Below are 16,845 nucleotides of genomic sequence, written 5' to 3'. Positions count from 1 at the left end.
TACTGGGTCGCGGAGACATGCCAGGTGGGGCGCGAACTGACGTGAAAAACAGGAGTTTTTTTTTTATTTTTTTTTATCTGTAGCCTGGGCCCAGGTAGCACCCGATGCGCAATGGACGCACTGTGAACCGAGGTGAAGTTAGTTTGATATTTGATATTCGGATATTCGACAGATATTCAAAAAAAAAAAAATATGCTGCCGGTTTCACCCCGTGTTTGCAGACAATGTACAAACAGATGACCTGTCTACTTGCTCCCAGCCGACCATAGGGACCGTCTAAAAAGTAACTTCTGAATTACCTTCATAGTCTTTTTTGTCAATAGCTTTGACATCATGTGACCTAGTGACTCCAAACCAATTCAAAATAGTTATCCTATATGGGACTCATCAGACACACTTCTTTTTATAGTCACTGTATGCACACTGTATTTTATATGAATATTTTAAAGATAATACATTATTTATCATAAGAAACGGTCTCCTTTTTTTCAATACCTCCCAAGCCATGCGACCTAGTGACTCTAAACCAATGCAGAATAGTTATCCTATATGGGACTCATCGGGCACACCTCTTTTTATGGTCACTGTATGCAAACTGTATTTTTTATGAATATTTTAAAGAAAATACATTATTTCATATAATAAACAGTCTTCTATTTTTCAATACCTCCCAGGTCATGTGACCTAGTGACTCCAAACCAATTCAAAATAGTTATCCTATATGGGACTCATCAGACACATCTCTTTTTATGGTCACTGTATGCACACTGTATTTTATATGAATATTTTAAATATAATACATTATTTATCATAAGAAACGGTCTCCTTTTATTCAATACCTCCCAAGCCATGCGACCTAGTGAATCCAAACCAATGCAGAATAGTTATCCTATATGGGACTCATCGGGCACACCTCTTTTTATGGTCACTGTATGCACACTGTATTTTTTATGAATATTTTAAAGAAAATACATTATTTCATATAAGAAACAGTCTCCTTTTTTTCAATACCTCCCAGGTCATGTGACCTAGTGACTCCAAACCAATGCAGAATAATTATCCTATATAGGACTCATCGGGCACACCTCTTTTTATAGTCACTGTATGCACACTGTATTTTATATGAATATTTTAAAGAAAATACATTATTTCATATAAGAAACAGTCTCCTTTTTTTCAATACCTCCCAAGTCATGTGACCTAGTGACTCCAAACCAATGCAGAATTGTTATCCTATATGGGACTCATCGGGCACACCTCTTTTTATGATCACTGTATGCACACTGTATTTTATATGAATATTTTAAAGATAATACATTATTTCATATAAGAAACAGTCTCCTTTTTTTCAATACCTCCCAGGTCATGTGACCTAGTGACTCCAAACCAATGCAGAATTGTTATCCTATATGGGACTCATCGGGCACACCTCTTTTTATGATCACTGTATGCACACTGTATTTTATATGAATATTTTAAAGATAATACATTATTTACCATAAGAAACGGTCTCCTTTTTTTCAATACCTCCCAAGCCATGCGACCTAGTGAATCCAAACCAATGCAGAATAGTTATCCTATATGGGACTCATCAGGCACACCTCTTTTTATGGTCACTGTATGCACACTGTATTTTATATGAATATTTTGTAAAACAAATACATTATTTCCTATATGAATGGTCCTCTTTTTTCAATACCTCCCAAGTCATGTGACCTAGTGACTCCAAACCAATGCAGAATAGTTATCCTATATGGGACTCATCGGGCACACCTCTTTTTATGGTCACTGTATGCTATATGAATATTTTGTGAAAAAAATACATTATTTCCTATATGAATGGTCCTCTTTTTTCAATACCTCCCAAGCCATGCGACCTAGTGACTCCAAACCAATGGAGAAAAGTTATCCTATATGGGACTCATCAGGCACACCTCTTTTTATGGTCACTGTATGCACACTGTATTTTATATGAATATTTTAAAGATAATACATTATTTACCATAAGAAACGGTCTCCTTTTTTTCATTACCTCCCAAGCCATGCGACCTAGTGAATCCAAACCAATGCAGAATAGTTATCCTATATGGGACTCATCAGGCACACCTCTTTTTATGGTCACTGTATGCACACTGTATTTTATATGAATATTTTGTAAAAAAAATACATTATTTCCTATATGAATGGTCCTCTTTTTTCAATACCTCCCAAGTCATGTGACCTAGTGACTCCAAACCAATGCAGAATAGTTATCCTATATGGGACTCATCGGGCACACCTCTTTTTATGGTCACTGTATGCACACTGTATTTTACATTAATATTTTAAAGAAAATACATTATTTCATATAAGAAACAGTCTCCTTTTTTTCAATACCTCCCAAGCCATGTGACCTAGTGACTCCAAACCAATGCAGAATAGTTATCCTATATGGGACTCATCAGACACACCTCTTTTTATAGCAACTGTATGCACACTGTATTTTATATGAATTCTTTAAATAAAATACATTATTTCATATAAGAAACAGACTCCTTTTTTTCAATACCTCCCAAGCCATGTGACCTAGGGACTCCAAACCAATGCAGAATAGTTATCCTATGTGGGACTAATAAGACACACCTCTTCTTATAGTCTCTGTATGCACACTGTATTTTATATTAATATTTTTAAGAAAATACATTATTTGCCATCATGAATGGTCTCCTTTTTTCAATACCTCGCAAGCTTTTTTCTCGCTAGACATCACAGATCAACATAGAACTGTTCTGCTATGTGATAATAATCAGACACATATCAATGTGAAATAATATTTTGCATGAACTATTATATTTAATTTTTTTTAAAGAATCATATTTATTTCCTATGGAAAACAGCTTTTTGCTCAATAGCTGCCATATAAGGGGTCCTAGACAACACAGATCAATACAGAACTGTTCTGCTATGGGGTACTTATCAGACACACCTCAATATGAAAAATGATTTGGCATCTACTATTATATGGAAGGTATTGAGAAAACACAGTTTCCATAGGAAACAAATGGGTACTATAAAAAAATAGTACGTGCAAAAATTATATTAATTTGAGGTGTGTCTGATTAGTCCCATAAAGGATATTCTGCATTGGTTTGGTGTCCCTACGTCACTTCCCTTGGGGGGGGGGGGGGGTATTGAAAAAGGAGACCATTCCTTATAGGAAACGATGTATTTTCTTTAAAATATTAATATAAAATAGTGTGCTTTCAATGGTTATAGGAAGAGGTGTGTCTGATGAGTCCCATATAGGGTAACTATTCTGCATTGGTTTGGAGTCACTAGGTCACATGGCTTGGGAGGTATTGAAAAAAAGGAGACCATTCCTCATGGGAAATAATGTATTTTCTTTAAAATATTCATATAAAATACAGTGTGCATACAGTGACCATAAAAAGAGGTGTGCCCGATGGGTCCCATATAGGATAACTATTCTGCATTGGTTTGGAGTCACTAGGTCACATGACTTGGGAGGTATTGAAAAAAGAGGACCATTCATATAGGAAATAATGTATTTTTTTACCAAATATTCATATAAAATACAGTGTGCATACAGTGACCATAAAAAGAGGTGTGCCCGATGAGTCCCATATAGGATAACTATTCTGCATTGGTTTGGAGTCACTAGGTCACATGACTTGGGAGGTATTGAAAAAAGAGGACCATTCATATAGGAAATAACGTATTTTTTTACAAAATATTCATATAAAATACAGTGTGCATACAGTGACCATAAAAAGAGGTGTGTCTGATGAGTCCCATATAGGATAACTATTCTGCATTGGTTTGGAGTCACTAGGTCACATGACTTGGGAGGTATTGAAAAAAGAGGACCATTCATATAGGAAATAACGTATTTTTTTACAAAATATTCATATAAAATACAGTGTGCATACAGTGACCATAAAAAGAGGTTTGTCTGATGAGTCCCATATAGGATAACTATTCTGCATTGGTTTGGAGACACTAGGTCACATGGCTTAGGAGGTATTGAAAAAAAGGACACCATTCCTTATGGGAAATAATGTATTTTCTTTAAAATATTCATATAAAATACAGTGTGCATACAGTGACCATAAAAAGAGGTGTGCCCGATGAGTCCCATATAGGATAACTATTCTGCATTGGTTTGGAGTCACTAGGTCACATGACCTGGGAGGTATTAAAAAAAGGAGACTGTTTCTTATATGAAATAATGTATTTTCTTTAAAATATTAATATAAAATACAGTGTGCATACAGTGACTATAAAAAGAGGTGTGTCTGATGAGTCCCATATAGGATAACAATTCTGTATTGGTTTGGAGTCACTAGGTCACATGACCTGGGAGGTATTGAAAAAAAGAAGACTGTTTCTTATATGAAATAATGTATTTTCTTTAAAATATTCATATAAAATACAGTGTGCATACAGTGACCATAAAAAGAGGTGTGCCCGATGAGTCCCATATAGGATAACTATTCTGCATTGGTTTGGAGTCACTAGGTCACATGACTTGGGAGGTATTGAAAAAAGAGGACCATTCATATAGGAAATAACGTATTTTTTTACAAAATATTCATATAAAATACAGTGTGCATACAGTGACCATAAAAAGAGGTGTGTCTGATGAGTCCCATATAGGATAACTATTCTGCATTGGTTTGGAGACACTAGGTCACATGGCTTAGGAGGTATTGAAAAAAAGGAGACCATTCCTTATGGGAAATAATGTATTTTCTTTAAAATATTCATATAAAATACAGTGTGCATACAGTGACCATAAAAAGAGGTGTGCCCGATGAGTCCCATATAGGATAACTATTTTGCATTGGTTTGGAGTCACTAGGTCACATGACCTGGGAGGTATTGAAAAAAAGGAGACTGTTTCTTATATGAAATAATGTATTTTCTTTAAAATATTAATATAAAATACAGTGTGCATACAGTGACTATAAAAAGAGGTGTGTCTGATGAGTCCCATATAGGATAACAATTCTGCATTGGTTTGGAGTCACTAGGTCACATGACCTGGGAGGTATTGAAAAAAAGAAGACTGTTTCTTATATGAAATAATGTATTTTCTTTAAAATATTCATAAAAAATACAGTGTACATACAGTGACCATAAAAAGAGGTGTGCCCGATGAGTCCCATATAGGATAACTATTCTGCATTGGTTTGGAGTCACTAGGTCGCATGGCTTGGGAGGTATTGAAAAAAAAGGAGACCGTTTCTTATGGTAAATAATGTGTTTTTTTTTACAAAATATTCATATAAAATACAGTGTGCATACAGTGATCATAAAAAGAGGTGTGCCCGATGAGTCCCATATAGGATAACAATTCTGCATTGGTTTGGAGTCACTAGGTCACATGACCTGGGAGGTATTGAAAAAAAGGAGACTGTTTCTTATATGAAATAAAGTATTTCCTTTAAAATATTAATGTAAAATACAGTGTGCATACAGTGACCATAAAAAGAGGTGTGCCCGATGAGTCCCATATAGGATAACTATTCTGCATTGGTTTGGAGTCACTAGTTCACATGACTTGGGAGGTATTGAAAAAAGAGGACCATTCATATAGGATATAATGTATTTTTTTACTAAATATTCATATAAAATACAGTGTGCATACAGACTATCAAAAAAGGGGTGTGTCTGATGAGTCCCATATAGGATAAATATTCTGCATTGGTTTGGAGTCACTAGGTCACATGATGTCAAAGCTATTGACAAAAAAGACTATGAAGGTAATTCAGAAGGTACTTTTTAGACTGTCCCTAAGGTCGGCTGGGAGCAAGTAGACAGGTCATCTGTTTGTACATTGTCTGCAAACACGGGGTGAAACTAGCCGCATACATTTTTTTTTGAAAATCTGTCGAATATCCGAATATCAAATATCAAACTAACTTCACCTCGGTGCACTGTGATATTCACAGGGAAGCGCTCGTGTCAAGGCAGCTTAGTTAGTCCCGACCTACATGAGATTTTGAACGTTGTTGTGAGAGTGGTGAATTTCATCAAAACCCGGCCCTTAAAAGCGCGTCTATTCTCCACACTTTGCGAAGAGATGGTAGCTGACCAAAAGGCTGTACTGTTTCACAGCGAGGCAAGGTGGCTTTCCCGAGGTAAAGTGCTGTCGCGCGTGTTTGAGCTCCGAGTCGCCTCTTGGAGGAAGAGCGCATGTTTGAATCTGCAAGCACGTTCATTAATGAACATTTCTTGACGAAGCTGGGCTATCTTAGCGATACATTTGAGTTAAATGTCCAGTTACAAGGCAAAGACAAGCACCTACCTCACCTAGCAAATAAGATTACTGCATTCACCAAAAAAACTTGAGTATGGGACAGGCGCCTCGATCGCGACAGTATTATGCCTTTAGTATTATGAGATTTCTGAGCGAAATCGCTGAAACGTCTGATTGGGAGGCACTCTTGTGATCCCATGTATTCAACAGTAGGCCTACATCACATCCCTGCAAAGTTTATTTCAAAAATATTTCCCAACCAGCAGTGCTCAGTATGACTGGATTATGGATCCATTTAATGCAGCATGTTGGCATTTCATTGAATATATTGTACAATGCTGTATAATGGCCTATGCTTCCTAATATGTTGCTGGAAAACAGAAATATGTGTGTTATGTATTTATTTATTTTTATATCTGCAGCACCAGCTGATTTTAACTCTGTTGAAGAGGATATTTTTAGAACTTGTCATTATTTCAATACATTTGACAATTTTAAGACCTACCACTTTCTTAGAGCGATGAGGGACAGGTGGGGCTCGAGAATGCCCCCTCAAAGTGGGGAATGAAAGAAAAAGTTTGAGAACCACTGATCTAGTTTGTTAACTACCACAGTCACTAGTTGGGTCGCGATAGTCTGTCATTTTTAAAAAGTGGGTCCCCAGAAAAAAAGTTGAGAAACACTGAACTAGTATGTGCGCTTGTAAAACTAGTGTTGTAGCCGCTTAGCCTACACAATCCTGGTGCAGTAGCTTAAAACAGAGCCTACCATTTATTTTAGGAGGAGAGGTGTAGGACCTACAGTGTTACTTTGGGAGGAGGGGAATCGATGTAATTTGATTATCTTTGGAACTGAAATATCAACAACCTTCAAGTTGCAACCTCTTCAATCAGCATCAAAATATCAGTAGGCCTATCACATGATTCACTATTTTGTACGTAGGCCCAGAGGACTGTTAGGGGGCAGGCTATATATTATCATCAAGTAGGAGTATAGTAAATAATTTAGTCAACATTTTAACTCCAATGTTGGTTTAAGTTATAAACAAAACATGTTATAAATGGAAAAAATCCATGGTTCTGCGTCACTGTTGGCAAAATGATCATGATGGCCTATATATTTCAGCCATATTTGGTTTAGTCTTGTGTAGGTTATAGGCTACATCAGCGACTTTCTAATGTGGAGACATAGCACTCAACAAATACTCCATAGAAATGCATGGGGCTAGTTTGTCACGCCAATATGGCCGTTGTCTACACATATGTGAATACATTGAGCCAATCATGTGGTGTGATGTGAATACATTGAGCCAATCATATGGTGTGTTGTGAAGACATCGTGCCAATCATGTGTTGTGATCTCGCCGCTGGAGCAAGATTGGTGTCTTGAAGCCTTGCGCACGCGCATTTCTGCCGAAATGGATGCCCTACGAGTGCCCAAAAAGCGTTGGCAAATGGCCGCCGAGTGGAGGGACTTGCCTAAAAGGACTTTGACTACATCTACTTTGCTCTATTATAAATTAGTTTTCTTTAGGCCTTATAGGCTGTATTGTAATATGCTATAATGTTTGAAATATATGTATTTCAATGTATCAATACTTCCCATAAAAGTCATCAGATGTCATCATTTAAAGGGTTGTTTTTCAAAATGTTCTTCCGGGGGAGCCCCCTAACATTTACCCCAAATATTTTTCCTTTAAGGCCCTTTTCCAGTGCCACCCTCGCATAGGATTTGCCTCATGAATTTTATGAAGTGTAGGTGATGTAAATATATACGGTAGCCAACACTATAGTACACTAAAGTACTCGAACCATCGGGGGGGGGGGGGGGGGGGGTCACTCCGTGCTACGTATATTTTCCTTTTTTTTTTACCTTTGCCAATCACACTCCTGTACAAGTTTATCAAGCAACCTTGATGGGGCAGCTAAAACATTTTGCTATGTTTTTCAATACTTTTGTGTCATATCAGGTTGGTATCTGTGTGGAGTTTGTTGAAATCTCCACTGCCATTGCAACCCATATTGTGTGAATACCAGACCTTGTGTCCTACAAGCCTTATGTCCTACAAGCCTAGGTGGCTCACTGGGGTCTCTGTAGTCCCTGCTGTCCCTCAGCTGACACGCCTGCTGAATGAGAAACACTCATCAGCAACAGAAAGCTCTCTCTCTCTCTCTCTCTCTCTCTCTCTCTCTCTCTCTCTCTCTCTCTCTCTCTCTCTCTCTCTCTCTCTCCATCTCTCACTTCCTCTCTCTGGCCCCCTCTCCTCCCCACTTTATCCTGTTACCGTTACCACAGTCACTATGGAAACGGGGGACATTCACACACATGAGCAGAGGTGTCAGCCCTGTACGTGATGGTTTCCCTTGTTTGTCTGTAACCTTTTGGGAAGATGGGAGAAGTAGAGAGAAACATCTGCAGAAAAAAAGATCAGCAGCCTCAGTTAGGCATGTTTTCTAACAGCTCACCCTCTCCGTCTCAGGCTGGAGTTGGTTCAAAAGGTATCAAACAGCATAGTATAGATATAGCAGTATACAGCCCTCTGAGTATCCAGCACAGTTTTAAAAAATAAGTAGTTCGTGATCAGACTGTATTTTTTGTTTGAAGGAAGAATGAGGCCACCTGCTGTACAGGTTTCTTTAGTCTCTTTAGTCTGCAAGTGTCTTTGGCACTTGACTGTTTCGGGGCACTCTGTCATATTATGTCTCCACACAGAACCATCTCTCAGGGCCACTATAGGAAGACCCTTTGGGAGTCTTAACGATGATTTATCTTATAGGTATGGCAGACCACACAGCATAATTGGGCGTGCGTCTTTAAAAAGTCTGAACAACATGCTCATGGGTCCCTTATTTATGTTCTGTTGCACCCTGAGCAACATGGCTCTGGTGCCCCTAACAGCCCCTGTGGCTCAGCAAGCAGCCTAATTTCCTCTCCAGTTATAGTGGGCTGGGTGGGGTTTCTGCTGGATGGCAGCGACTACACACTTAAAAACTAGGTGGATTTAGCAAAGAGAGAGACAGAGGAAGAGAGAGAGAGAGAAGGGGAACCTGTTCATTTTGACAGGGGGCAGGCTTACAGTACAGTATATTGGAGAGCACTGCAAGATGGATACTCCCTCTGTCAGGAAAGCCTCATGTTATCAAGTGCCATTTTCCAATAAAGCCCATCAGTCAACAGTCTTCTCAAAAGCACTCTGTGTGTGTGTGTACATTTGTGTCTGTGTGGTGTGTGTGTGAGAGAGAGAGAGTATGTGTGCGTTTGTAGCATGGCTGGGACACCACTTAACCATAGTACATTTAAATGGTGGTCGAGAAATTATTGCACTGCAGACTGGTGTATTGCTTTAATGTGATCCCTCTCGACCAACAGTCATACTAATTCATCAGATTGGATGATTGGCTTGAGGTCCATGGCTGCATTCACAGTGCTTGACATGCAGCTAATGATAAACAGATTATAAACAAGAGCCCATAACTATAGAGGGTAGCTATCTTTGGGTTTCAGCTTTTAGTTTTGATTATAATTAACCCAGTATCTACTTCAATGTCTTGTAATATAGCCAACCCTATTACTGAAGTAAAGTTTCCTATCACTGATTTGTATGTAAAATTAGTTTTCTGTGTCTGGCAAGAAACCTCCATCTTAAAAATATATGTTTGAACTGTGTGCAGTGCAGACACCAAGATGTATCCATTTGATTTCTCTAGGAGTAGGAGACTCACAGCAGCAGACATAGAAAATGCCCTTCAGCAGTGATGCTATTACAACAGATTGGTAGAGAGATGTCATAGGGTTACACCATGTTTGAAACAAAGCTCCATTAAAAGTGTTTTATAGATGCATACCATTACGATGGTGATGCTTACGATCACTCTGCCCCTTTGTGGTTGTGTTTAGAATCTGCCGTTTTCATGAACACTCAGCTCTACATGATATATTTTTAGTCTTTTTTTTGGTGCTTGGCAGCTTTAATAGACAGGCTATTTTGGGAGGTGTTGTGAAAGCCTGCTGTGTAATGTGGAATTCTCCTGCCCTCATTATGTGGGCTGTTGGGGAGCCTCCTTTGATTTCCGCTTCTGTCTGATACGCGGTCTTGAGTTCTGCCCTCACAAACTTCAGAATAATATTCAAACCCAGAGAGTGATGCACGTGTGTCGCTAGCGGGAGATGAAAGCAAGCCGTGTGTCTCTGCTCCTCTCTGAGGTGTGCGAAGCACGCAGGGCCACAGAGAATTAATTAGCATTCCAGAAAGAGCTTGTCACACTCCTCCCTCTGACAGGGCTGCCGCAACTCATCTACGCACTTTCTGATATGACAGGAAACACAGAAAACATGGATAGCATGGCATTAGGGGACTTACTGTACATTCTGAAGAAATGAAGCCAAAATTGGTCAGCCATATTGGCAAAATTGCAACCAGTCTGTAGCTCGGTGGAGCCAGACCATGCGTTGTGAAAAGCAAATTAGTCAGATCTGACAATTGATAGGAATTGACCATATTTGGTTAAAACTCATCCATTTTTTCTTCCTTCCAGTGACCTCACTTTTTGACTGAACTTACTACACTGTCCATGGTGTTTACCATCACTGCTCTGCAACCCTACTCCTATTCCTCCTGTCCTTCACACTCAGTCTTCTGGCAGGAGTGGGCTCTGCACGAGGACTTACTGAGGCCTACTGTGGTGACCTATCCAGGATCCCACCCACCCTCCCTTCTCTCATTAGAGTGCGTGCTGGTTGTGGGTGGTGCACACTGGTGGCTGCCCTTTAACACCCCCCAACCCCAGTAGGCTGTGCATGCTGAGAGCTCTTTGTGGACGGCTGTCCTGCCGTGATGCTATGTAACTGTGGGGCTCTAGCCAGCGGATGTGTAGTGCTCTCTCTCAGTAGTGCGCTCTCTCTCAAGCCCCTGCAGCAGGCCAGGCTGGGCCAGTTTAGTCCTCTGCAGAGTTGAGGAGTATCACAGCTGGCGGAGGAGACTCCACATTTTGGGAGATCACAGCATTTTGGGAGATCACAGCATGCCAGGTTCTCTCTGGAACTCTTGTGTGTGGCTGGTCCTTTTTACTTTGATGACATGGGTCACTTTAAACGGAGTCTGTACAGATTTCTTTTTGATTTACTAGCTCCCTCAATTCATCTCATGCCATTCACCATTGACTGTCATCAGCTTTGCTTTGTTATAAAGGGCACCACACCAAAACTCCACCAGAGCGGGTCACCTGTTTCTACCCTATCTCCTTCTCACTGCCTCTCTCTCTCTAGCTGCCTGTAAATAATGAATGAAAGAGCCCCCAGCTGCACAGAGTGAGGTGTACTCCCCTCTCAGAGGCCTGTGGTGTGTGTGTGTGTGTGTGTGTGTGTGAGTGTGTGAGTATCGTGACTGGCATGCTGAGAGAACGCTAGGCAAAGAGAGAGGAGAGATGCATACCAGATGTTTGAGTAATGAGGTGGGTTTCACTGGAACGTAACACATTCCCAGGGATGTTTGCAGAAAGAAATTCTTCCCTGTCTGCAGAGCGAGCATGTTCTCACTCCCTTCCCCGCCACCCCATCCCCCATACAGATTTGAGATCACACTATACTGACTTTGCACTCATTCACTCCTCAGCACTCATGACCCCCCCCCCCCCACACACACACACACACCTACATGACTTTTAGCACTTTTACATCCCTCTCCCTATGCTACAGACCTTTTATTTATTTTCTTATTTCATCACACATCAAAACACACACACACACACACACACATCTGACTTTCTTCAACAATCTCCATAGAACTTTTTATTTATTATTTTTGATTTCTCCTCCATCTATCTACCCATGTCCTTGATTGCTTAGCCTTTCTGCCCCCCCACCCCCATCCCCAACACACACACACAAAAAACACACACACTTACATCATCACTGTCATCACCACACATACATACAGCACACTGCTTGCTACAGTAAGCCTCCTCTACATACTTGCTGCACACTGCCCCCCCCCCCTGCCTACATACACAGCACATTGTCTTCAGGATCTTCTCCAACACACATCCTCTACATACTTACAGCACACTGCCCCCACCTACCTACACACACACTGCACACACACACACACAGTCACTGCTCCACTCCCCTCCCGCCCACACACACATCTTCACTGTCATCACTCACATACATCATACATACAGTACTCTGCTTGCAATAGTAAGTCCCTTCACCATACTTGCAGTACACTGCCCCCCCCCCTCTCCCCTACATACACAGCACATTATTTCATCAGGAAGCTTCTCCAACACACATCCCCAACATACTTACAGCACACTGCACCCCCCCCCCCCCAATACACAGCACATTGTCTCATGAGGAAGCTTCTCCAACACACATATTGCACACTGCCCTCTCCCCACATACACAGCACACTATCCCATCTCCCTTGTCATCCCCCAACACACGCACCAAGACCCCTGGCAGTTGGGTTAGCCCCTTGAGCCGTGGATCTGCCCAAGGTTTCTTCCTTGGTAAGGGAGTTTTTCCTTGCCCCTGTTGCTCTTGGGTGCTCCTTGTTGGTGCCCCCCCCCAAACTCATCACACGCATGCACAGATTTAAGCACAGACACATATACAGGCCCAATTACCTTGAAAACTATTTATTTGATCGACGCATTAGTCAAAAAATCAGATCAAAGCAGCACATGATGAAAAATAGTCACAGAACTGGGCACCTCTATAAAGCTGTGGAATATTGTGGAATTTAAGACAATGATGCATCGTTTATTATGTTTTTCATTAGCTGGGGATTGAAGCAAATTGAAGTTGAAACCATAGAACATTATGATTTCTTTTTTGTTTTGCACTCACCATTCTGTAATATGCCATGTCCTGTAACATTTAATGTGCTGTGATGGATAGCTAACTGGAAGTGGCAATTTGTTATTGATTACAGATATGTTTTTTAATGTCTGCACACACACTCACACAGTCCAGCACATCATAACTGCAGTGCAGTGATCCAGCACTCCTCCTCCTTCCCTCGCTGCCAGTGTGTCAGTTCAGACACTCCTCTCTCTGCTCAAACAGACATTACTACTGAGGCCCAGGCTTAGCAGCAGCGCTTGCATCAGGGTTGACAAGGAGTGGACAGTGAGTTCACAACGAGCTGTTGGCCTTTTTCCCCTTCCTCGTTTGATCTCATTCTCATTCCTGTCCTCTGCCTCCCACTCTACACCCCCCCCCCGTTCTCACCTCACTCTCACTTTCCTTCATCCCCATCTCTCTCCTGCAGACCCACACACACACACACACACACACACACACACACACACACACACACACCGGTTCGTCTCCTGTCTGTTTGTGTTAACAAAGTAAAGTCTGAATCTCACCTCATTTCACACACACAACTGTTTCTCCCGTTTGCCACCTCTCCTCACAAGCAGACACACACTTACACACTGTACTGCAGTTTCCTTCTAAATTAAACACAACCTATGCTGCTTGTAAAAAGACACAACAAGTCTGGTTTAAAGATCTCTATATCTGTCCAGCCCTCCCTCTGTCTCTCTCTCACTGAGTGCCACACTCTTCACTGAAGAGTGCTAGAATTGAATTGTAGAGTCCTTAGACTTCAGGGGTGATCACCCAAGAGTAGACCACGATGCGCTGGAGTATTTTCAAGTAGTCATAAGCCTGATGTCCATTAAATACAAGTGTTGCTAGACAGTAACATGTGCATGCTCACGTCACACGTACACAACTTCAGCACTCCTGAGTTAGGCATGTCAGTCCATGTTTCTTTTTCTTTCTAATCAGACGGGTTACAAGAGCCTCAGGACTTTGGTAGTGTAAACCTCCTAATGCACGTGTGTTCTGTTAAAAAGCCTTGGTAAACATCACTGGTATGATCCAAGATCGTGGATCTTTTTGTAGAATCTTACTGTGTAAAGTGAGACACCAAGACCTCCAGCAATCATCACTGATCTCTTCCTCCTCCCTCTCTGTCTACAGTGCTCTGTGCGAAGAACCTGGCCAAGAAAGACTTCTTCCGTAAGTATCTAACCCAGCACAGCTCAGCTCTATTTCGGTAGGCTGCCACAGATCCTCTGCTCTCGGCTTTGAAGTGTGCCCAGAGAGATAAGAGTCCCCCACCAGAGGGGAGAAATGTGGGTCAGTTGGAGTCGATTAAAACAAATGCCACTGCCTGCCAGACCCGCGTTCTTTTCTTCCTTTCTTTCTTTTCCTACTGTGTCTGTCTAGATGTTTGGCTGCTGCCTGCTGTCAGTTCTTTGTGTTTCTCAATGTATTTTCATCTATCTATCTATCTATCTATCTGTCTGTCTGTCTGTCTGTCTGTCTGTCTGTCTGTCTGTCTGTCTGTCTGTCTGTCTGTCTGTCTGTCTGTCTGTCTGTCTATCTATCTATCTATCTATCTATCTATCTATCTATCTATCTATCTATCTATCTATCTATCTATCTATCTATCTATCTATCTATCTATCTATCTATCTCTCTCTCTCTCTCTCTCTCTCTCTCTCTCTCTCTCTCTCTCTCTCTCTCTCTCTCTCTCTCTCTCTCTCTCTCTCTCTCTCTCTCTCTCTCTCTCTCTCTCTCTCTCTCTCTCTCTCTCTCTCTCTCTCTCTCTCTCTCTCTCTCTCTCTCTTTGTAGCAGTGTGTTTTATGTTTCTGTTCTTGATATGCATGTTATATTCTCTCCACTCTCCATTTCTCTGTTGTTACATACCTCTTATTTCCCCTCCCTACAACAAGAAAAGTGATTTGCGATCTTACCAAAAAACGGAATTGTCTACATAGTATAGTGTTGGTCATTAGTGTTGATGAAAGATATATCTAGGTCTCCAAGTGTTCATGTATTCTGTTTTTACACTGGTACTCTCTCTCTCTCTGCGGACTGCAGGACTCCCAGATCCTTTTGCCAAGGTGGTGGTGGATGGCTCGGGACAGTGCCACTCGACAGACACTGTCAGGAACACGCTCGACCCCAAGTGGAATCAGCACTATGACCTGTGAGTCCTCACTCGCTGCTCTCCGTCTGTGGCCAAGCTGTTAACACAGCAGGGGGCTCCGAGCCAGACACCAGCCCGGTGGTCAGGTCAAATCCCATGCGTTAGGGAAGCTCGCTGAAATACATTATTCAAAGCTCAGTCAAATATACCAAATATACACCAAGTCAAAATGCAGATACTTTCTTCATGATTGAATAGGTAAGGAAGATGGGGGCGTAATTTGTATGAAAGAAAAGCTCAGCCGATGGTGAGCTCCTTGGGGATGCCACTTCAGTGTTGAAGCGTCTACTTGTCTGTCACTCTTTCACAGAAATACTTTGTATATAGAAGCTGCAGTTTTCGGCATGTGCAGTCTTTCCTCGTATTTCATGTGCAGCAAAGGCATGTACACACTCGCATTCTGGCTCTACACGTGAGCACACATGCACACACACTGACCCTCACCCAGAAAGAAAGCTCTTGTCCTGTTTGCTGTTTGGTTGCCTGGACTACCTTCCCCTCTGTCTCAAACATGGCTGTTTAATGAGCTGCTGACCGGCTGGGTCACATGGCCTACGTGCTCACAGCCGCTGCCTTGGGGTCAGTCTTTAGCACGTTGGAAGTGTTTACCATCCTGTAGGTTCTGGTAGCAATATGAGTGCTGGTACTAGACTAGCCAACCCAGGCAAGGAGACAATGCCTATAGGAAGCTTTAGAGGGAAAAAGATTGATTGATTGATGGGTAGACATGGGCAACTGTATAGGTATCTCAATGGAGCCTAAAAAGTAGCTAGGAACAGGTAGGTGCAGGAGGCCTCCCTCAGTCAGCGGAGAGTTGAGTGTGTAGTGCAGAGTATGCTTCATATTGCTGAACTACAGTGGTTCTGACACTTCAACACACTGCTTAAAAAGCAATCTAATAAAATGCAAGCACAATTCAGCTAAACTCCAGTTACACAAGACATTACACATTACTAAGGACGTGTTTCCAGAACACGCTTAAAAGTGCTGAACGTGTCTGGATTGTGACGTGGCAATATGTTAATAGTTACTTTAATACTTTTGCTTGTATTTTCATGTTTTCCTGAATAGCATTGCTTTGAGCTCTCATGGCCACTATACTGTACAGTGTGTGTGCATGTGTGTGCGTGCATGTGTTTGTGTGTGTGCGTGTGTGTGTGCGTGTGTGTGTGTGTGTGTGTGTGTGTGTGTGTGTGTGTGTGTGTGTGTGTGTGCGTGTGTGTGCTCCACGGGTGTCAGTCATGGCCTGGTGACTCGTTCTTTGCAGGGTGACCTTTGCTCCCTCCTTCAGTTGCAGGAAATGGTTGGCATGCCGCGACTGACAGATGGCAGTCCCCAAGGCTGCCGCCTCTCCTGCCACCCAGGAACAGTGACGAGATCACAGCTCTCACACTCACACTTGGCAATACTATACACACTCGTGCACGCGCGCGCACACACACACACACACACACACACACACACACACACACACACACACACACACACACACACACACACACACACACTCTGCGAAGATATTCCCAGTGGCATGTAAAGTAAATGGAGATTTCCGGTCTGGATTGACACGCT

General features: G+C 41.7%; 1 protein-coding gene across 1 annotated transcript in view; it reads left to right on the top strand.

Annotated features, from left to right (window-relative positions):
• smurf2 (SMAD specific E3 ubiquitin protein ligase 2) overlaps positions 1–16,845 on the top strand; it is a 46,808-nt gene that overhangs the window by 10,974 nt on the left and 18,989 nt on the right. The window contains exons 2-3 of the mRNA XM_076265287.1: positions 14,258–14,296; positions 15,165–15,273. Coding sequence (XP_076121402.1) covers positions 14,258–14,296; positions 15,165–15,273 — 148 coding nt within the window. The remainder of the gene's footprint in view (positions 1–14,257; positions 14,297–15,164; positions 15,274–16,845) is intronic.

This window comes from Alosa pseudoharengus, unplaced genomic scaffold, assembly GCF_046254945.1.
Source record: "Alosa pseudoharengus isolate Yale_2024_CS ecotype anadromous, Long Island Sound unplaced genomic scaffold, YU_APseudo_1.1 YU_APseudo_1.1_scf_4, whole genome shotgun sequence".
Lineage (NCBI taxonomy): Eukaryota > Metazoa > Chordata > Actinopteri > Clupeiformes > Clupeidae > Alosa > Alosa pseudoharengus.
The sequence above is the reverse complement of the archived record's forward strand: the minus strand, read 5'-3'. Positions and strand labels throughout refer to the sequence as shown.